The 23,633-nt window shown below is 35.4% G+C and overlaps 2 protein-coding genes across 3 annotated transcripts; both read right to left on the bottom strand.

Moving 5' to 3' along the window:
- Nucleotides 1–851: 851 nt before the first annotated feature.
- On the bottom strand, nucleotides 852–23,473 carry LOC113091551 (uncharacterized protein K02A2.6-like). Of its 2 annotated transcripts, XM_026257132.1 has the most exons (3): nucleotides 23,353–23,473; nucleotides 2,152–5,168; nucleotides 1,900–2,012 (listed from the first exon to the last, which is right to left on the bottom strand). In XM_026257132.1, the coding sequence occupies exons 2-3, from the start codon at nucleotides 5,132–5,134 to the stop codon at nucleotides 2,008–2,010; spliced, it is 2,988 nt and encodes a 995-aa protein (XP_026112917.1). In that variant the 5' UTR covers nucleotides 5,135–5,168; nucleotides 23,353–23,473; the 3' UTR covers nucleotides 1,900–2,007. The 2 variants fall into 2 exon arrangements, with proteins under 2 accessions (XP_026112916.1, XP_026112917.1); XM_026257131.1 differs by having other exon boundaries at nucleotides 852–5,168.
- LOC113091553 (protein ALP1-like) lies at nucleotides 12,936–14,589 on the bottom strand. The gene is made up of 3 exons (XM_026257135.1): nucleotides 14,416–14,589; nucleotides 13,910–14,009; nucleotides 12,936–13,820 (listed from the first exon to the last, which is right to left on the bottom strand). The coding sequence occupies exons 1-3, from the start codon at nucleotides 14,514–14,516 to the stop codon at nucleotides 12,936–12,938; spliced, it is 1,086 nt and encodes a 361-aa protein (XP_026112920.1). The 5' UTR covers nucleotides 14,517–14,589.
- Nucleotides 23,474–23,633: the final 160 nt, after the last annotated feature.

The following is a 23,633-nucleotide window of genomic DNA, read 5'->3' as shown; positions in this document are numbered from 1 at the left end:
GTTGGTCCTCACTCGCGTCTGACGCTCGCGGCGCGTCTCCGCCCCTCACACGCGCGTTTACAGCGCTAAATTAATCATCTTTGCTAATTATTTATACATTTACTTCAATGTCAGATTCAGGTACTTCATTTATTTGTTCAATGAACTGTTTGAACAAAAAAAGGTTGTATTTCAGTAATAATTCTAAATTATCAAAATAAAATATATAAAATAATGTTTTCTATATTAATATCCTTTAAAATATAAACTATTTCTGTCATGGTGCAGCTGTATTTTCAGCATCATTCCTCCAGTTCTTCAGTGTCACATGATCTTTAGAAATCATGAAAATATGATGATTTATTATTAGAACTATTAATAGTTGTGCTATCAAATATTATTTTGAAATCTGCGATACTTTTTCAAGATTTCTTCGATGTATAATTTAATTGAATTTTTATTATTAGAATTATCAACAGTTTTGCTGCTAAATACTATTTTGGAACCTGTGATACTTTTTTCAGGATTCTTTGATGAATAAAAAGTTAAAATTAAATATATAAACTTGAGTAAAAGTACAGATACGTATAATAAAATATTACTCCAGTAAAAGTAAAAGTACTCCTTTTTCAATTTTACTCAAGTGAAAGTACAAAAGTACTCAATTATTTATGTACTTAAGTAAAAAAGTACTGAAAGATAGATGTTTGCAATTTTATAATTTAATTTTGTATTAGCACTTTTTTTTTAATAATCCTACTGCTCAAAATACCTGGGATTTTTTCCAAAATAACCACTATATGGAGTCAAGATATATTTTTCTTGTTGATATGGACTACGTTGACGAGAGTAATGTTCACTGTGAAGCTTACACTCTGATGTACCTGAGAGAAAACAGAGATGACCATCTGATTTTCACCAGTAAGAAAAAAGTATTTTAAAGTTTGTGGTTTTACAGAATGTTATATATTCATGAGGCCAGCCACCAAATGCTATCAAAACATACTTTACTGGTGTTCAGATCACATATTGATTACATCACATTTCACACGTGCAAATCACATCACATGATTTAAATACCCTCTTCCCAGGCATGGGAACCAATGACTGCTCATCATGCATATATACACATTATCCCAAATACACCACATTTCCTCCCCCATTAAAAATCATACACCACATTATCAGTTCAAAAGCACCACATGTGTTCAAATTCTCAATTTCTAAAACGCTGTGGTAATTTAATAGTTCGTTTAGAGCGCCGTAGACCCCCTGGACTTGGAATCAGGGGTTCTGTTAGTTCAAAAGGTACCTCAGAGTCAAATGTACCTGGAATTCCAGCAAATCCAGAATCTTGATCATTGAGTTCAGCATTTTGAGCTTGATCATTAGATTCAGCAGATTGAGCAGTCTCCTTTTCATTCGGTGGCATTGGAATCTCTGAGGACGAAGTGCGTGGTCTCAATTGATCACCATGCCGTCTATACACAGTATCCGATGCTGGATCACGTACCTTGTACGAAACAGGTCCTGTCTGTTGTGTAATCACTCCAGATAACCACTTCGGATCTCCTCCCACTGTACTTCGCAAGAAAACAGAATCATCCACAGCAAAGGATCTCTCTCTTGCCCGATAGTCATGTTGATTTTTCTGCAAATACTGTTTTCTGCGAACCGTCTCATGAATGTTTGGTTTCAGGAAGTCCAGCCTGGTGCGGATGTGTCTCTTTAAAAATAAATCAGATGGTGACTGACCTGTGGTACAATTAGGAGTTGTGCGATAGCGCAATAAAAATAAAGATAGTCTATCATCAATGCACATTTGCTCATTAGTCAATTTCTTCATACCCCTCTTGAACGTCTGGACATATCTTTTTGCCAAACCATTTGTTGCTGGGTGTTTTGGTGCACTTCTGGTATGCATAATACCATTCTGCTTCACAAATCTTTGGAATTCATCAGAAGTAAAAGTAGTTGGATTATCAGTCACGATTTGTTCAGGTAATCCATATGCAGAAAACAATCTCTTCAATCTGGTAATAGTAGCTTGAGAAGTAATCTGTGACATACGAAAAACTTCCAACCATTTAGAATGAGCATCAACAATGATCATAAACATGTTGTTCAAGAACGGACCAGCAAAATCCACATGCAACCTTTTCCAACACTCACCCGGGAATTCCCAAGGATGAAGAGGGACGTGACTTGGCATTCTTTGTTCTTGTTGACAGATTTGACACTCCTTGCAAACTCTTTCTATATCCGTATCAATTTTAGGCCACCACACGTATTTACGAGTCAGAGCTTTCATTTTAACAATGCCAGGGTGTCCTGAGTGAATTTCCTGTAACACTGATTTTCGAAATTTGAATGGTACAATCACTCGTGTGCCCCATAGCAGACATCCCTGTTCTACTGACAGTTCATCTCTTTTCGCGTAGAATACTTTCAAATCATCTGACACTTCAATTGGCCAACCTTCCATGACATAACGAAACACTTTAGAAAGTTCTTGATCTGTTCTTGTCATTCTGGCAATCTGTGCTGCATTTAGAGGAGCTTCTTGAAGATGGTTTGTCAAAAGTGTGTTGATATTTGCTGAAATGGCTTCTGTTCCTACATCGGTAATTTCAGGTAATGGAATTCGTGACAAGCCATCTGCATTTCCATGATCTTCTGCCTTGCGATACATGATATGATAATCATATGCCGACAAAATTATCGCCCACCGCTGAATGCGAGCAGCTGCCATCATTGGGAAATGCTTATGTTCACCAAACAGAGTCACTAATGGTCTATGATCAGTTATCAAATTAAAAGATCTTCCCCAAAGATACTGATGGAATTTTTTAACTCCATAGATCACACTCAAAGCTTCCTTCTCAATCTGTGAATATTTCTTTTCAGCAGGGGACAAAGTACGTGAAGCATATGCAATGGGATGCTCGTCACCATTTGGCATGATGTGCTGAAGCACCGCACCAATTCCATAAGCGGAAGCATCACATGCTAAAGTCAAAGGCAGTTGTGGATCATAGTATACTAGCACTTTGTCACTGGTGAGCAATTCTTTACATCTACTAAAAGCACCTTGTTCCTTTTTCCCCCAGCACCAAGCAGTTTGTTCTTTCAACAGTCTATACAGTGGTGCCAACACTGTGCTCTGCTGTGGTACAAAGCGTCCATAATAATTTACCAAACCTAAAAAAGCTCGTAGTTCCTTCACATTTGATGGTGCTGGCGCATCTTGAATAGCTTTTACCTTGTCTTTTGTCGGATACACCCCTTTTTCATCGATCACATGACCCAGGTACTCAATCCGTGTTTGTCCCCACTCCCATTTACATTTCTTTACTCTTAAGCCTGATTCTTGAAGACGCTGTAAGACTTTGCAAATGTTTGTTAGATGTTCTTGCTCATCTTTACCTGTGATCAACAAATCGTCCAAATACACAATTACTTTCAGATCTTTCATCAAATTTTCCATTATTCGTTGAAAAATGGAAGGGGCTGAACTGATGCCAAAAGCAAGACGATTATACACATATAATCCCTTGTGAGTGTTGATTGTCGTATACTTCTTAGAATCATTATCCAGCACGACTTGTTGATATGCTTGTGCCAAGTCAATCTTGGAAAACAACTTCCCTCCACTCAAAGTGGCTAACACTTCCTCGATCCGTGGCAAGGGATACACTTCAGTGTTGGCAGCTTGATTAACAGTGACTTTGTAGTCTCCGCATAAGCGAATTGTGGAATCTTTTTTTATAACAGGAACAACTGGAGCAGCCCACTCGCTGTATTTTACTGGGGATATAACATTAGCTTTTTCCAGTCTATCAATTTCCTTCTCCACACGCTCTTTCATAGCAAAAGGAAGAGGACGACTTTTAAAAAACTTGGGTGGCACATCTGGTTTCACTGAAATAGTGGCTTTAATGTCCTTTAAAGTGCCCAGCTCATCCTTAAAGACTTCACTATATTTGTCCAGCACTTCTTGAATGGACCCAGGCTGCTTACTCACATGTCGAATTATCTTCCAATTCAGTTTTACTTTCTGAAGCCAGTTTCTCCCACACAGGTTTGGACCATTCCCTTTGACTACGATCAGTGGTAACTCATTCACTTGATCCTCATATTGTACAGTAGCCGTGAATTGACCCAACACTGGAATGCATTCACCGGTGTAGGTCTTTAACTTGACTCTAGCTCCCTCCAGTGGCAAATGGGCAAACGATCGTCTATACTCTTGTTGTGAAATGATGCTTACAGCCGCTCCTGTATCAATCTCCATCAATAAATCCTGCTGATTCACAGTAAAATTTACTTGGAAAGACTGTTTCTCAGTATCACTTAACATGGAAAACATTTCCAGCTCCGGCTCTTCAGCATGCATATAAGCTGTTACTTTGTGCTTGTTCTGTTGTTCAGCATATTTACTGTTAGGATGTGACTTCATTTTAACTTTGCAAGCTCTCTTTATATGCCCAATCACTCCACAATTGTGACATTTAGAGTTTTTAAAATAACACTCCTGTGCATTATGGTTTTTCCCTTTACAGCGATAGCATTGTCTCTGGTTATAAACAGTCTTTGCATTTACCTTATGCACTGTTGTCGCTGAAACCTCTGTTTTCCTCAGCTGTTGCGTATCTCGATCTGCGGTTTCCATACTGTGAGCAACTTCAAGTGCCCGTGCAAAAGTGAGTGTGTCTTCCGAAAGCAATCTTCGTTGACATGCTTCACTTCGGATTCCGCTGACAAAACGATCACGTAGAGACTCATCCAAACTTGCACCAAAGTCACATTTAGATGCACATTGTTTCAGTTCAGCAACATACTGGGACACAGTTTCATGGGGCTTTTGAACACAGCGCTGAAATCGGAAACGCTCAGCTATTATTAACGGCTTTGGTTCAAAATGGGCCTTCAGAATGTTCACAATTTCTTCAAACGTTTTATCCTTTGGCTTCGCAGGCTGAACCAGATTCCGTAGTAATCCATATGTGGACGTTCCCACAGCACTAAGCAAAGTCGCTACTTGCTTCGTATCATCCACATCATTTGCAATCATGAACAATTCCGCTCGTTCAATATATGCAGACCAGGACTCATTTTCCGGTTTATACTCATCCAATCTTCCGATTTGCGCCATGTCTTCTCACACTTTATCCTCGTCGCCAATTTATGTTATATATTCATGAGGCCAGCCACCAAATGCTATCAAAACATACTTTACTGGTGTTCAGATCACATATTGATTACAACACATTTCACACGTGCAAATCACATCACGTGATTTAAATACCCTCTTCCCAGGCATGGGAACCAATGACTGCTCATCATGCATATATACACATTATCCCAAATACACCACACAGAACATCACCGTTATATATATGACATGATAATAAGGCCTGTACTGAACATCACATCCTTTCTTTTCTCCCCAGATGTATCTATATATATATATATATATATATATATATATATATATATATATATATATATATATATATATATATATATATATATATATATATAGGTGGTTGAATAAAAATATTTGGACATTATTTATAAAAATTACCCCAAGTTAACACCAGCAAGCTTGTTAGCTAGACATTTAGCATCAGCTACGATATTTACTTATTTTCAGTACGGTTATGAATAAAAATTCATGTCTGTCTAATGTTACTCGACTAGTTAATCCAAACAATATAACGTTACTGTTGATAAACAATTTAAAAACAGACGTCATGGCATTTTAATAAAACTGTTAATATTACGGCAGCGGGGAATTTGGACTACATGAGTTATTTTATTTAATCTGTGTTAGTTTAAGGTTATTTTATTTTATTTTTTAACCTAAAACACAGAGACGCTGATTGATGTGTCTGCATCGTTTGCACTGGAGCATTTCAGTGGGCTTAAACAGATCACTCTTAATAGCGGATTTAGTTCCCAAACAACTGACAATTTTGACCTAAATATGATTTTCAGTTACAATAATTAATCCTAAATTTCGACATTAATAACTGAGTTTTAGCAACACCAGACGCACGCGCGCTCACAAGATCTGCCGGTTCTTACTTCTGGAGACTCGCACTAAACGGTTCATTTGAATCAGTGAGTGGTCGACTCCAGAACAGCTGCAATCGGATCATTCTAATTCGTAAACGAATCGTTTGGTGCGATTTGCGATCTGATTAAAGTTTATTTTGAAAAGACTCAGTTCATTCATGATGAATCAGACACAGCTTCTGCGTGTCGGAGCACGTGATATATTATAGGGAGCAGTGGCATAACCAAAGGTGTGCCACCGTGTGCCTGTGCCACCCAAAGTGGCAGCTGGCACACCTAAAAATAGATGCAGAATTATTTTTCATAGTCTCAAAAAATGTTTACTAAACTTGGGATATTGTTGTTTACTTTGAAAATATATATATTTTTAAATCAACCCTTTTCACGCCTAAATTACAAATATTAATACAAATTTAACTGACCCCTTGTTTCCATGGCGACGCGTCATCATTGTCGCGTTTTTTTTTTTTTATGATTGTGGCTTGACACACAGCAGCCACTAACAGATGTATCGGTATTCGTTTTATTTTATTTTTTTCATTTTTTATTAAACAAACTTGTTTACCATGTCAACTATCTGATATTCCGATTATTCGTTTAAAAACCTTTATAAATTATCTTGATCTATAACGAGATGAGAACTGCAGTTCAGAGTCCTGTCAGTCGGATTTAGCGTAGCCTACAGCACTTGAATTCCCCAGTTTCTCCTGAAATGAAAGTAAGTGGCTGTTGAACTGGACGAAGAATAGAGTAAACTTTATTGTTCTGCTATGTGTGTCTTTAATTTAGTATTTACAATTTAATTATATATGTGGCGTTTTGCTGCATAACAATCAAATTGAAGACAGCCAGAAGCAGAGGTGGAATTTTGTCTTGTTTTTAGTTATCGGACATATTCAAAATTGTTAATAAATCTGCAAACATTTGCACGTAACACTTTCACTTTTTATCCCAGTGTTTCACTTTGATTGACAAGTTTTTATAGTTTGCACTGTATGGTTTGTACATCGCAATACTCTACAGGTGTTTTGAATGTGTCTTATATAAATATTGATTTATAATATATATATATATATATATATATATATATATATATATATATATATATATATATATATATATATATATATATATTTGATGCATTTAGGCAATGACTTTTGACTAACTGTACAAACAAATATATAAATAAAAGGAATGCATATCAGTTTTGCGTTTACTGTTTTTCCTATGGATGTTTAAAGAGTCAAAATTATTTTTTTTTAAGGAAGAGGCACTTAAATATAAAATTAATATTCGTTAATAAAAATTTGATTGTCACTGGTGAAAAATAAACCCTAAATAGCAACACATTTAAAATTTAAAAAATCTCAGACATGCTTCGAAGTGCCGATCTGAATCAACCGAGTCGCGAACAGGCTCCGAAGTGCCGATCTGAATCAACCGAGTTGCGAACAAGCTCCGAAGTGCCGATCTGAATCAACCGAGTCGCGAACAGGCTCCGAAGTGCCGATCTGAATCAACCGAGTCGCGAACAGGCTCCGAAGTGCCGATCTGAATCAACCGAGTCGCGAACAGGGTCCGAAGTGCCGATCTGAATCAACGGAGTCGCGAACAAACTCCGAAGTGCCGATCTGAATCAACCGAGTCGCGAACAGGCTCCGAAGTGCCGATCTGAATCAACCGAGTCGCGAACAGGCTCCGAAGTGCCGATCTGAAAACTTCGATCAAAGAATGTAAAAAAATAACTATTTCTCTAATAACTCTATTAACTCTACAACTCTATGAAAGACTCAGATCATGTATCTAAAAAATAAATCGCTATAGTAAAAGAGAAATAATAAGAGGAGTGAAGTTTCCTACCGTTCTGCTGTGTTTGGTCCTCACTCGCGTCTGACGCTCCGCGGCGCGTCTCCGCCCCTCACACGCTCGTTTACAGCGCTAAATTAATCATCTTTGCTAATTATTATACATTTACTTCAATGTCAGATTCAGGTACTTCATTTATTATTGTTCAATGAACTGTTTGAACAAAAAAAGGTTGTATTTCAGTAATAATTCTAAATTATCAAAATAAAATATATAAAATAATGTTTTCTATATTAATATCCTTTAAAATATAATCTATTTCTGTGATGTGCAGCTGTATTTTCAGCATCATTCCTCCAGTCTTCAGTGTCACATGATCTTTAGAAATCATGAAAATATGATGATTTATTATTAGAACTATTAATAGTTGTGCTATCAAATATTATTTTGAAATCTGCGATACTTTTTTCAAGATTCTTCGATGTATAATTTAATTTAATTTTTATTATTAGAATTATCAACAGTTTTGCTGCTAAATACTATTTTGGAACCTGTGATACTTTTTTCAGGATTCTTTGATGAATAAAAAGTTAAAATTAAATAAATAAACTTGAGTGAAAGTACAGATACGTATAATAAAATATTACTCCAGTAAAAGTACTCCTTTTTCAATTTTACTCAAGTGAAAGTACAAAAGTACTCAATTTTTTATGTACTTAAGTAAAAAAGTACTGAAAGATAGATGTTTGCAATTTTATAATTAAATTTTGTATTAGCACTTTTTTTTTAAATAATCCTACTGCTCAAAATACCTGGGATTTTTTCCAAAATAACCACTATATGGAGTCAAGATATATTTTTCTTGTTGATATGGACTACGTTGACGAGAGTAATGTTCACTGTGAAGCTTACACTGTGATGTACCTGAGAGAAAACAGAGATGACCATCTGATTTTCACCAGTAAGAAAAAAGTATTTTAAAGTTTGTGGTTTTACAGAACATCACCGTTATATATATGACATGATAATAAGGCCTGTTCTGAACATCACATCCTTTCTTTTCTCCCCAGATGTGTATATATATATATATATATATATATATATATATATATATATATATATATATATATATATATATATATATATATATATAGGTGGTTGAATAAAAATATTTGGACATTATTTATAAAAATTACCCCAGGTTAACACCAGCAAGCTTGTTAGCTAGACATTTAGCATCAGCTACGATATTTACTTATTTTCAGTACGGTTATGAATAAAAATTCATGTCTGTCTAATGTTACTCGACTAGTTAATCCAAACAATATAACGTTACTGTTGATAAACAATTTAAAAACAGACGTCATGGCATTTTAATAAAACTGTTAATATTACGGCAGCGGGGAATTTGGACTACATGAGTTATTTTATTTAATCTGTGTTAGTTTAAGGTTATTTTATTTTATTTTTTAACCTAAAACACAGAGACGCTGATTGATGTGTCTGCATCGTTTGCACTGGAGCATTTCAGTGGGCTTAAACAGATCACTCTTAATAGCGGATTTAGTTCCCAAACAACTGACAATTTTGACATAAATATGATTTTCAGTTACAATAATTAATCCTAAATTTCGACATTAATAACTGAGTTTTAGCAACACCAGACGCACGCGCGCTCACAAGATCTGCCGGTTCTTACTTCTGGAGATTCGCACTAAACGATTCATTTGAATCAGTGAGTGGTCGACTCCAGAACAGCTGCAATCGGATCATTCTAATTCGTAAACGAATCGTTTGGTGCGATTCGCGATCCGATTAAAGTTTATTTTGAAAAGACTCAGTTCGTTCATGATGAATCAGACACAAGGCTTGTTCGACTTCATGCAGTTTTGCGCAAACCGATCGTCGGCTGACTTGAAGCAGTGCATGCCGGTTAGAAATTTTGTCCGACTTGATACAGCGCTGACGCCACGTGACTGTGACGTGTGCCGTCAAAGTACCACGAGAGCGATTCGAGAGTAGCCGGAGAACTCAGCCAGCGCAGCTTCTGAAGAGCGGCTGCACAGATTCTGATGACGACACAACTGATCCACGATTGGCTGGATTCACTGATGACACAGATGACGTGCGTTTCAAGTTTATTGCGATTCGGCTTCAGTTTCAGAAATTCTCATATGGACTTTTAAAACAGTTCAATACGTTTTTATGTCGTCTTCATCTTATAAATCATATTTATTAAATATTGTTTTACTGTATTTACTTTATTGTTAATATAAAGTTTGTGTATGTTTATTTTGCATGACTTTCTTTTTTATACAGACCTTTTACAGTATTCAGCAGCATAACCTATTCAAATGAGCATTTTTAAGAACTAAAATGTTAATCTTAAAAGCATACAATCTAATGTGGTCATAAATGTATGCTCCTATACAAATAATACATTATGTTCCTCCATTTGTTTGGTTTCTTCATATTCTTTAGTTTATTTTGCTGTGTTTATACTTCACCTGCATGTGGTTAGCAAACTGCTAACAACTTGCTGTAACTTCAACTTAACAACTTGACAACATTCTGTTCACTTTCAAATAGTTGGTCTAAATCACAATGTAAATCCAACACAATTGTGCTTTTCTGTATATGAAAATCAGTGGTGTTATGTTTAAAATGTTAAAAAGAGCTCAGCTGGAGGGTACTGAAAATCTTGTTGCTGAAACCTTCTTAAAAAACACTTTTTTTTTAAAGGTTACTTTTATCATTTTGTATTAGCAGAAACACCCATGTCATACTGCTAAAGTATATATCCAATATGTTATATTGAAGACACCCTTCCAAAACACCACTTATACACACATCTTAAACGCGTGTTAATACCATTAATACATAGAGTTACTTAATCACTTAATCATGAAAACAATGGAAATCACTGATACAAATGTTGAGCCAAAACTGAAAGTGGACTTAAAAGGGTAATTGCAATTGTTGCTAACTATAAGTAATAATGAATGGAACAGGTGTTGGCTATGGTCCCATGATTCCTTAGGATATATAAAGAACCTGCATTACCCTGTGTAACACACAACAAAATGGACAATGTAACCATTAATGTGTTAGACAGCAAAGGCAATGTTGTCATGCTAACGGTTTCCAAGGACATCGCTGAAAGGATGCAAAATGGTAAGTAAACCACATGACTGTGAAATAATTACAAGTCACCAATGATTTGTGCAAGTTTTTTATTTATCACTTATTCCCCCAGATCAAATGTTCCTTTCCTCTGTCATGGAGAAAGTATCAGCTGTTGAAACAAAAGGTACACATTTACTTAATGAACCAGAATATACAGGAAATAAGTCTTGAGTGAAACTGACCACATCTACAATCTTCTCTCCAAACAGCTCTCCTCAGTGGCCCAGCTTGTGCTGCAAAGCTTTTCCAACCTCCTATTCCATGTCCCACTACCTCCACTAGGTCGCTGACACCCCTAAACCTCAGTTTTGTGAAACCACCATCCACCAGCCAGTGCCCCATTACTACCACTAGGCCCCCTGTACCACCTCCACCATCCACCAGCCAGTGCCCCATTTCTACCACTAAGCCCCCTGTACCACCTCCACCATCCACCAGCCAGTGCCCCATTTCTACCACTAAGCCCCCTGTACCACCTCCACCATCCACCAGCCAGTGCCCCATTACTACCACTAGGCCCCCTGTACCACCTCCACCATCCACCAGCCAGTGCCCCATTTCTACCACTAAGCCCCCTGTACCACCTCCACCATCCACCAGCCAGTGCCCCATTACTACCACTAAGCCCCCTTTACTACTTACCTCCACTGTCAAGGACCCACCACCTTCCACTCTGCAATCTGGTGCAGCGTGTGGAAACCCTTCAGCATCCATTCAACCTTCATCCCCTTCCTTCCAGTCAGACAGGCACGAGTCTCAAGGTATTGCATCAAATACTGTAAGGAAGATAAATGGCAATACTGTTGTTAAATTACATAATTTTCTTTGTTGATCTATTTCTCTCCTTATCCCCTCCATTTTACAGAAATAACACATACAATGACACTATTTCTACTGGACCTTACAAAAACTCATCAGCACCTTTATTTTCGGAACAAAATGGCATTCTATAAAAAAATACAAAACTTATTTTCACTAAAGGGCTACAACTTGTCAAGTGAGAAAATTCGAAAAAAACTAGCAAACATGTTAACTACTTATAAGAGAGTGAAAGACCGGCGTCGTGCCACTGGGGAAGGGAAGATCACCTGGGAGTACTATACAGTAAGTTGAAGACTGATTTACTTTGTTTCTGAAATAACATTGTCCTGTGTTACATGACTGAAACATTGGTCATTTTACATCCACCCCCACCAGCTAATGGATGAGTTATTTGGGTCATCGGGGATCGGTACTGCACCACCTGGCACCATTCACTCCACACCTCTGGGTTTGGAAGAGACCTCTTCCACAAGCAGGCCCACAACGTCTTCTCTTCAAGACCAGCTGGTAGGTGCTAGTATGGATGAACAGCCAGGAACTGCAACCATACAAAATGCAAACATCACAAGGCGGCAAAGACGACCACAACCCTTACGATTCCTGGACTCTTATGAAGAGCATGCAGAGAGAAGGACCGCTGTGCTTGAGTCCCTGGTAAGGCCAGATCTGGAGAGATGGCGGCGACTTAAGGAGAGGCGGAGAAGGTCCTTTGAAAAAAAGATGGTGACCAGCTTGGGAACTATTGTGGAGGAGCTAAAAAAAATGGGGAAAAGACAAGCGCAAATTATGCATCTATTACAGAACCCACATGAACCCCAATAAAATTATAATCTATAGATGTTAACTCTTTTGATTTACACCTTTCCCCAAAATGTCCCTTGCCCCCCCCCCCCCCCCCCCCCCCAAAAAAAAAAAACATTTCTAATGACAAACTAATTTTGTTCAATAAAACAAATTTCTTTATTTCAACAATCTGTTTGTTTTCTCATTTGTTGACTATTTCTGAACATTCAAATCTTTACTTTTCATCTTTTGTTTTGTATGTTAAGTATACACACAAGTTAGATCTGGCCACAAATCTGGTCTCTATAATGACATGCATTAGTGTTGTGGGGTTGCTGGGGGTATGGTTCATCATCAACACCATCACCTACCACAACAACTTGATCACTGGGCTCTAAACAAAGATTATGCAAAATGCAGCAGGCTGAGACTGCTGAGCTGATATTAGAAATGCTTCTCATTTGCAGGTAATGGAGCCTCCTAAACTTAGATTTTAGAATGCCAAACGCATGCTCAATGACCACGCGAGCTGCATTGAGCTTTCTGTTAAAATATCTTTGCCTAGCAGACAAATGGCCATTGTCTCTATAAGGCCTCATAAGTTGAGGCAACAAAGGGTAGGCAGAATCCCCAATTATGTGCATTCCCTGTGGAACAAGTGAATGAGGATCTTCTTCAAGAACACGACAAACTTCTGTGAAGCGAAATGCTCTGGCATCATGCCAACTCCCAGGGTGACCCACACTAATGTGACAGAAGCGCCGCTGACTGTCACAAAACCCAGTTAAATTTACAGAATAAAACTGTTTCCTATTCATGTATGCTAGGGGATTATCACAGTGGGGTCTCATTATAGGAATGTGACACCCATCTACCGCACATACAGTGTTGGGGAAACCTGCTGTGTCAAAGCCTAACTTTGACATCTCCAGCCTTTGACCTCTGGGCCAGGATATGTGGTGGGCCATGTATGTGTTAATATTGTAACAAAACTCATGGAGATGCTTGGCAAGAGTGGATTTTGACATGTTAAATCTATCTGCCACCCCACGATATGACTCCTGATTCACCAATGTCCAAAGGCAGGCAAGAACACTGTTCGTGAGTGGCAGTTTGGTCTGTTGTAAATTCATATACACAGGACCAAGGGTAGTGATGACATCCTGCAAAGGTAGAAAAATAGGTAATCAAGACAACATGCTAACACTTGTAATAGTTCAATGAATTTTATATTAACCAGTCCAGTACAAACCTCCACTTGTTCTCTGGAAAGCCTGAAATGACTTCTAAATTCTGAGAGACTGTAGAGAGGGACAACATCCTCCACAAAATTGGCTATTTTTGGAACCATTCTATATAAGAACAAGAGGAATTGTACTCACTATATAGGCTACAGTATGTAGCCTACCTGAACACACATGTAACATTAGTCAAACATTTATTATCAGGGTTTTATGTTGAATAGGGATTTTAATTAAATAATTAGTATACACAGAAGTGTTAAAATTTGAGTAAAACTCATTCTCTCTAATTAAACCAAAATAATAACAACTATTGTTAAAAGGCAAGCAACAAGAGCTATTGATTACAAAAAACACCCATTACATCATTGCAAATACTTTAGACTTTCGATACAGTGTTTTTATTCAACATAAAATTTTCCGATTCTATGTATAGGTCTAGTAACTTTAAAGTTAAATTGCTAATGTGTCTATAATTTGTTTAAAAATAAACTTTTTACATTTAACCTTTACTCACCTTTGTTGCTCATCGTGCTCAATGTATTGCAAAAATAATGGATTTTCTATTGCTTCCAGCTCATCTGCGATCAAGTAAGCAAACGCCACGTGATCTGCCATGACTGACGTAATTGCAGCAAACTACGGGAGCCACAACGTGTCCGGCTTTATATCTCCGTTTTCAGCTCCTCCCCACCTGCACGCGGCTACTCTCGCCGATCGGTTGCATCCAGCCGCAGCCGATGTCGAACACACCTACAGCTTCTGCGTGTCGGAGCACGTGATATATTATAGGGAGCAATGGCATAACCAAAGGTGTGCCACGGTGTGCCTGTGCCACCCAAAGTGGCAGCTTGCACACCTAAAAATAGATGCAGAATTATTTTCATAGTCTCAAAAAATGTTTACTAAACTTGGGCTATTGTTGTTTACTTTGAAAATATATATATTTTTAAATCAACCCTTTTCACGCCTAAATTACAAATATTAATACAAATTTAACTCACCCCTTGTTTCCATGGCGACGCGTCATCATTGTCGCGTTTTTTTTTTATGATTGTCGCTTGACACACAGCAGCCACTAACAGATGTATCGGTATTCGTTTTATTTTATTTTTTTCATTTTTTATTAAACAAACTTGTTTACCATGTCAACTATCTGATATACCGATTATTCGTTTAAAAACCTTTATAAATTATCTTGATCTATAACGAGATGAGAACTGCAGTTCAGAGTCCTGTCAGTCGGATTTAGCGTAGCCTACAGCACTTGAATTCCCCAGTTTCTCCTGAAATGAAAGTAAGTGGCTGTTGAACTGGAGGAAGAATAGAGTAAACTTTATTGTTCTGCTATGTGTGTCTTTAATTTAGTATTTACAATTTATTTATATATGTGGCGTTTTGCTGCATAACAATCAAATTGAAGACAGCCAGAAGCAGAGGTGGAATTTTGTTTTGTTTTTAGTTTTCGGACATATTCAAAATTGTTAATAAATCTGCAAACATTTGCACGTAACACTTTCACTTTTTATCCCAGTGTTTCACTTTGACTGACAAGTTTTTATAGTTTGCACTGTATGGTTTGTACATCGCAATACTCTACAGGTGTTTTGAATGTGTCTTATTTAAATATTGATTTATAATATATATATATATATATATATATATATATATATATATATATATGTATATATATATATATATATATATATATATATATATATATTTGATGCATTTAGGCAATGACTTTTGACTAACTGTACAAACAAATATATAAATAAAAGGAATGCATATCAGTTTTGCGTTTACTGTTTTTCCTATGGATGTTTAAAGAGTCAAAATTATTTTTTTTTAAGGAAGAGGCACTTAAATATAAAATTAATATTCGTTAATAAAAATTTGATTGTCACTGGTGAAAAATAAACCCTAAATAGCAACACATTTAAAATTTAAAAAATCTCAGACATGCTTCGAAGTGCCGATCTGAATCAACCGAGTCGCGAACAGGCTCCGAAGTGCCGATCTGAATCAACCGAGTTGCGAACAAGCTCCGAAGTGCCGATCTGAATCAACCGAGTCGCGAACAGGCTCCGAAGTGCCGATCTGAATCAACCGAGTCGCGAACAGGCTCCGAAGTGCCGATCTGAATCAACCGAGTCGCGAACAGGGTCCGAAGTGCCGATCTGAATCAACGGAGTCGCGAACAAACTCCGAAGTGCCGATCTGAATCAACCGAGTCGCGAACAGGCTCCGAAGTGCCGATCTGAATCAACCGAGTCGCGAACAGGCTCCGAAGTGCCGATCTGAAAACTTCGATCAAAGAATGTAAAAAAATAACTATTTCTCTAATAACTCTATTAACTCTACAACTCTATGAAAGACTCAGATCATGTATCTAAAAAATAAATCGCTATAGTAAAAGAGAAATAATAAGAGGAGTGAAGTTTCCTACCGTTCTGCTGTGTTTGGTCCTCACTCGCGTCTGACGCTCCGCGGCGCGTCTCCGCCCCTCACACGCTCGTTTACAGCGCTAAATTAATCATCTTTGCTAATTATTATACATTTACTTCAATGTCAGATTCAGGTACTTCATTTATTATTGTTCAATGAACTGTTTGAACAAAAAAAGGTTGTATTTCAGTAATAATTCTAAATTATCAAAATAAAATATATAAAATAATGTTTTCTATATTAATATCCTTTAAAATATAATCTATTTCTGTGATGTGCAGCTGTATTTTCAGCATCATTCCTCCAGTCTTCAGTGTCACATGATCTTTAGAAATCATGAAAATATGATGATTTATTATTAGAACTATTAATAGTTGTGCTATCAAATATTATTTTGAAATCTGCGATACTTTTTTCAAGATTCTTCGATGTATAATTTAATTTAATTTTTATTATTAGAATTATCAACAGTTTTGCTGCTAAATACTATTTTGGAACCTGTGATACTTTTTTCAGGATTCTTTGATGAATAAAAAGTTAAAATTAAATAAATAAACTTGAGTGAAAGTACAGATACGTATAATAAAATATTACTCCAGTAAAAGTACTCCTTTTTCAATTTTACTCAAGTGAAAGTACAAAAGTACTCAATTTTTTATGTACTTAAGTAAAAAAGTACTGAAAGATAGATGTTTGCAATTTTATAATTAAATTTTGTATTAGCACTTTTTTTTTAAATAATCCTACTGCTCAAAATACCTGGGATTTTTTCCAAAATAACCACTATATGGAGTCAAGATATATTTTTCTTGTTGATATGGACTACGTTGACGAGAGTAATGTTCACTGTGAAGCTTACACTGTGATGTACCTGAGAGAAAACAGAGATGACCATCTGATTTTCACCAGTAAGAAAAAAGTATTTTAAAGTTTGTGGTTTTACAGAACATCACCGTTATATATATGACATGATAATAAGGCCTGTTCTGAACATCACATCCTTTCTTTTCTCCCCAGATGTGTATATATATATATATATATATATATATATATATATATATATATATATATATATATATATATATATATATATATATATATGGGTCATTATACGAAAAAGTGCCATTTCCCACTTTTAATGTTTGATTTTCAAATTTCTGTTTTGAAAATCTTTAAGCCCCTTTTTGGATTAAGTAGATCCTTACCTCTCAGGAAAATGTGCCGTGCCATCTCAGGCTATCTTATTTTTTTCATTTTTTTCATTTAACTAATTTAAATGTGTGTTTTTGGTCAACCCTGTTACCAACATATTAATTACTTTTTGAAAAGGTTTTAAATACATGTATAGAACAAATCTGATATACTGTGGAAGATATACTCCCCCTTGTTACATTAAGAGTGTTTGTGAATTGAGAATATTGAAAGTTTTATTTTTTTAAGGGGATGAATACGTTCATTTCCAAATTACACTCTCCCAGCATCTTCTGTTTTAAGAAAAATGTATGGAAACAAAAATTAAACACCTCAATTCAATTTTGAGTGGATTATTAGCCTCTCTTACTAAACATTTACAATTAATTGATTACATTTTTATTTACATTTTTTAAGTTATATTAGAATATTATACAAGTAACAGGGTTGACACATCAGTTACAGGGTTGACAACAGCTACCGTATTGATAATACTGCTTGTTTGAGTTACAATTATGGTTGTAATGGAGTCTTAATTGGACATTCATAAACCTTTAATTCAACATGACTAATCAGCATATTATGTAGACGGCTCTATTGAGATATTTTAGCATAAAAATGATGAAAAACCGAAACTTATCTGTTTGCATGAACTTTAACTTTAAAATGTTTTAACTGTTGCCCCGCCTTCTACTTCTCAAACCTCATACTTTCTATGATATTGTGCTGAGAAAACACAGATTTACCCATTCTGTGTTGGTAGTGGCGTGTACCACAGTTTGCTTTGCCAATTGAGAAACTTGATTGGTAAACGGTTTGCCAGAATATACCCTGACCCAGATCTATCCCGTTAGTGAAGCATTGGTTTCCACACTGGTTTCATTAAATAAATAAATAAAGGAAATTATTATTTTAAAAGATTCACGAATAAGAATCATCTGTTCACGAATTGGATCGTGAACTTGCATTACCGAGCCAAAGATGATACTGAACATTTCGAATGAATAAAGAAGTTCATCTGTAAACCACATAAAGCTATTGTTTGACTTCATAAACCTTTATTTTATGCATGCTTCGTATGGATCTGTTGACTGAATGCATAGTGTGATTTCTAGGAGAATGTTTGTGTCGTTATGTGCTTGTAACGGGAAAAAATCAGTCGCGGTATTGTTTGAAATCCCCAAACTTAAATATTAAATTAATAAATTACATCAAAATAAAAGTAATCACTGGTAATCTAAAATAGTTTTCAGATGTTACTGTAATCTGATTACCCCTTATTTAAAATGTAATTTTAACGAAATACAGTTACTCATATTTTGTATTTTACATACGTAACGCTGTTACATGTATTTCGTTACACCCCAGCCCTGATTATTTATGATTGTGTAGCATACTGTAAATGTAAGTAGTTCACACGCCATCAAATAATCATACAAGTCACACAAGCTTGATTTATTTTTTGACAAGAAAACTTTTTCAAACTATTTGGATGGAGTGCATGTATGGAGAGTATCCCAAATGCAAACTGAAAAGCTTGTTAATTTATTGACTTCTCATAATAAAAAAAATAATGACTTTTGATTTATAAAGCACATTTATAAAACCCAATGCACTTGTGTGTATCAGTATAGATCAGTAACCTCAACATATTTTAGCCTATCTATCAGTAGAATAAATAAAAAAACATGATTTTTAGGGATAAAAACTGTAAAAACATGTATATTATGTATACTATTTGTAAGAAAAGTATGTCTGTTAAAATTCTCAGTCATCCAGGTCATAGTTATCCAAGAAGGGTTGGCTCAGGGGTGACAACCCCACAGAGGTTAAATGCCTGGCACTCCCCATCAGTCATTTAGAAATGAAGAAACCCCTTGGATGAGAGGCAATAGCTTCAAATATGGGCGTACCTAGTCCAGTTGCCCTTGATTTAACCCTTCTTGTGTATACAACATGGGTAAGACACACAAAAGCGTACTTGGGTCAACCCTCTTACCCTGGAATGGTTACAGGGTTGACGGTAACAGGGTTGACGAAAAAGGTTATTGCCGGCCATTACTAGCCATGAGGTATAGGTAATGACACTACATTACGTGCCTTAATGAGAGGCTTAAATATTATCATATATGTAAATTTTTAAATATGTACAAAAAACCTTTTAACATATGCTTTTCTGGTAACAGGGCTGACACAATGAGCGTGTCCCTGTCTTTCAGACATTACATAACCTCAAAGAAAATTCATTAAAAAGAAGAGAACACTTACTTGTCTTCTACCATCAACTTCATGAAAGTCAGATAATGTCACTTCCTGGAACTGATGCAACTTTTGGAACAGTCCATTATCTTTAAAGAGGTGTTTTTATAAAAAGTAACAGGGTTGACGAGAACCTAGGGACCCGACTAAATTGTGTGTTTTTTTATTTTATTTGACACGTTAAGAATAAAATCCATTTATGACTAATGTACTGACACTTAAGGCTTTATACAAGTATATGTTTTTTTATGATAGTTTGACTTTTTTGGCCTCGATAGCAAGTAGAAGTAGAAAAATCTTACTGAGGGACAGGCCATTTTCAACATTTCTTCAAGATGCTTTGTACAAAAATGTGATTAAAATCCTTTAAAAACCAAAGAAACAGAAAATAATTTATTCTTATATTATGAGACATTATGGAAACTAAAATATAAAATATTCTATTTCTTTTATGTTTTATTAAGATTTACAGAGCTTTTTTTTCCTGAGGGACACAAAATGGCACGTTTTCGTATAATGACCCATATATAGGTGGTTGAATAAAAATATTTGGACATTATTTATAAAAATTACCCCAGGTTAACACCAGCAAGCTTGTTAGCTAGACATTTAGCATCAGCTACGATATTTACTTATTTTCAGTACGGTTATGAATAAAAATTCATGTCTGTCTAATGTTACTCGACTAGTTAATCCAAACAATATAACGTTACTGTTGATAAACAATTTAAAAACAGACGTCATGGCATTTTAATAAAACTGTTAATATTACGGCAGCGGGGAATTTGGACTACATGAGTTATTTTATTTAATCTGTGTTAGTTTAAGGTTATTTTATTTTATTTTTTAACCTAAAACACAGAGACGCTGATTGATGTGTCTGCATCGTTTGCACTGGAGCATTTCAGTGGGCTTAAACAGATCACTCTTAATAGCGGATTTAGTTCCCAAACAACTGACAATTTTGACATAAATATGATTTTCAGTTACAATAATTAATCCTAAATTTCGACATTAATAACTGAGTTTTAGCAACACCAGACGCACGCGCGCTCACAAGATCTGCCGGTTCTTACTTCTGGAGACTCGCACTAAACGATTCATTTGAATCAGTGAGTGGTCGACTCCAGAACAGCTGCAATCGGATCATTCTAATTCGTAAACGAATCGTTTGGTGCGATTCGCGATCCGATTAAAGTTTATTTTGAAAAGACTCAGTTCGTTCATGATGAATCAGACACAGCTTCTGCGTGTCGGAGCACGTGATATATTATAGGGAGCAATGGCATAACCAAAGGTGTGCCACGGTGTGCCTGTGCCACCCAAAGTGGCAGCTGGCACACCTAAAAATAGATGCAGAATTATTTTTCATAGTCTCAAAAAATGTTTACTAAACTTGGGCTATTGTTGTTTACTTTGAAAATATATATATTTTTAAATCAACCCTTTTCACGCCTAAATTACAAATATTAATACAAATTTAACTGACCCCTTGTTTCCATGGCGACGCGTCATCATTGTCGCGTTTTTTTTTTTTTTTATGATTGTCGCTTGACACACAGCAGCCACTAACAGATGTATCGGTATTCGTTTTATTTTATTTTTTTCATTTTTTATTAAACAAACTTGTTTACCATGTCAACTATCTGATATTCCGATTATTCGTTTAAAAACCTTTATAAATTATCTTGATCTATAACGAGATGAGAACTGCAGTTCAGAGTCCTGTCAGTCGGATTTAGCGTAGCCTACAGCACTTGAATTCCCCAGTTTCTCCTGAAATGAAAGTAAGTGGCTGTTGAACTGGACGAAGAATAGAGTAAACTTTATTGTTCTGCTATGTGTGTCTTTAATTTAGTATTTACAATTTATTTATATATGTGGCGTTTTGCTGCATAACAATCAAATTGAAGACAGCCAGAAGCAGAGGTGGAATTTTGTTTTGTTTTTAGTTTTCGGACATATTCAAAATTGTTAATAAATCTGCAAACATTTGCACGTAACACTTTCACTTTTTATCCCAGTGTTTCACTTTGACTGACAAGTTTTTATAGTTTGCACTGTATGGTTTGTACACCGCAATACTCTACAGGTGTTTTGAATGTGTCTTATTTAAATATTGATTTATAATATATATATATATATATATATATATATATATATATATATATATATATATATATATATATATATATATTTGATGCATTTAGGCAATGACTTTTGACTAACTGTACAAACAAATATATAAATAAAAGGAATGCATATCAGTTTTGCGTTTAATGTTTTTCCTATGGATGTTTAAAGAGTCAAAATTATTTTTTTTTTAAGGAAGAGGCACTTAAATATAAAAGTAATACTCATTAATAAAAATTTGATTGTCACTGGTGAAAAATAAACCCTAAATAGCAACACATTTAAAATTTAAAAAATCTCAGACATGCTTCGAAGTGCCGATCTGAAAACTTCGATCAAAGAATGTAAAAAAATAACTATTTCTCTAATAACTCTATTAACTCTACAACTCTATGAAAGACTCAGATCATGTATCTAAAAAATAAATCGCTATAGTAAAAGAGAAATAATAAGAGGAGTGAAGTTCCCTACCGTTCTGCTGTGTTTGGTCCTCACTCGCGTCTGACGCTCGCGGCGCGTCTCCGCCCCTCACACGCGCGTTTACAGCGCTAAATTAATCATCTTTGCTAATTATTATACATTTACTTCAATGTCAGATTCAGGTACTTCATTTATTTTTGTTCAATGAACTGTTTGAACAAAAAAAGGTTGTATTTCAGTAATAATTCTAAATTATCAAAATAAAATATATAAAATAATGTTTTCTATATTAATATCCTTTAAAATATAAACTATTTCTGTCATGTGCAGCTGTATTTTCAGCATCATTCCTCCAGTCTTCAGTGTCACATGATCTTTAGAAATCATGAAAATATGATGATTTATTATTAGAACTATTAATAGTTGTGCTATCAAATATTATTTTGAAATCTGCGATACTTTTTTCAAGATTCTTCGATGTATAATTTAATTGAATTTTTATTATTAGAATTATCAACAGTTTTGCTGCTAAATACTATTTTGGAACCTGTGATACTTTTTTCAGGATTCTTTGATGAATAAAAAGTTAAAATTAAATATATAAACTTGAGTAAAAGTACAGATACGTATAATAAAATATTACTCCAGTAAAAGTAAAAGTACTCCTTTTTCAATTTTACTCAAGTGAAAGTACAAAAGTACTCAATTATTTATGTACTTAAGTAAAAAAAGTACTGAAAGATAGATGTTTGCAATTTTATAATTTAATTTTGTATTAGCACTTTTTTTTTAATAATCCTACTGCTCAAAATACCTGGGATTTTTTCCAAAATAACCACTATATGGAGTCAAGATATATTTTTCTTGTTGATATGGACTACGTTGACGAGAGTAATGTTCACTGTGAAGCTTACACTCTGATGTACCTGAGAGAAAACAGAGATGACCATCTGATTTTCACCAGTAAGAAAAAAGTATTTTAAAGTTTGTGGTTTTACAGAATGTTATATATTCATGAGGCCAGCCACCAAATGCTATCAAAACATACTTTACTGGTGTTCAGATCACATATTGATTACATCACATTTCACACGTGCAAATCACATCACGTGATTTAAATACCCTCTTCCCAGGCATGGGAACCAATGACTGCTCATCATGCATATATACACATTATCCCAAATACACCACATTTCCTCCCCCATTAAAAATCATACACCACATTATCAGTTCAAAAGCACCACATGTGTTCAAATTCTCAATTTCTAAAACGCTGTGGTAATT

This window comes from Carassius auratus, unplaced genomic scaffold, assembly GCF_003368295.1.
Source record: "Carassius auratus strain Wakin unplaced genomic scaffold, ASM336829v1 scaf_tig00214215, whole genome shotgun sequence".
In the NCBI taxonomy this organism is placed as follows: Eukaryota; Metazoa; Chordata; class Actinopteri; order Cypriniformes; family Cyprinidae; genus Carassius; species Carassius auratus.
Note: the sequence above shows the minus strand (reverse complement) of the source record. Positions and strands in the feature narration are given on the sequence as shown.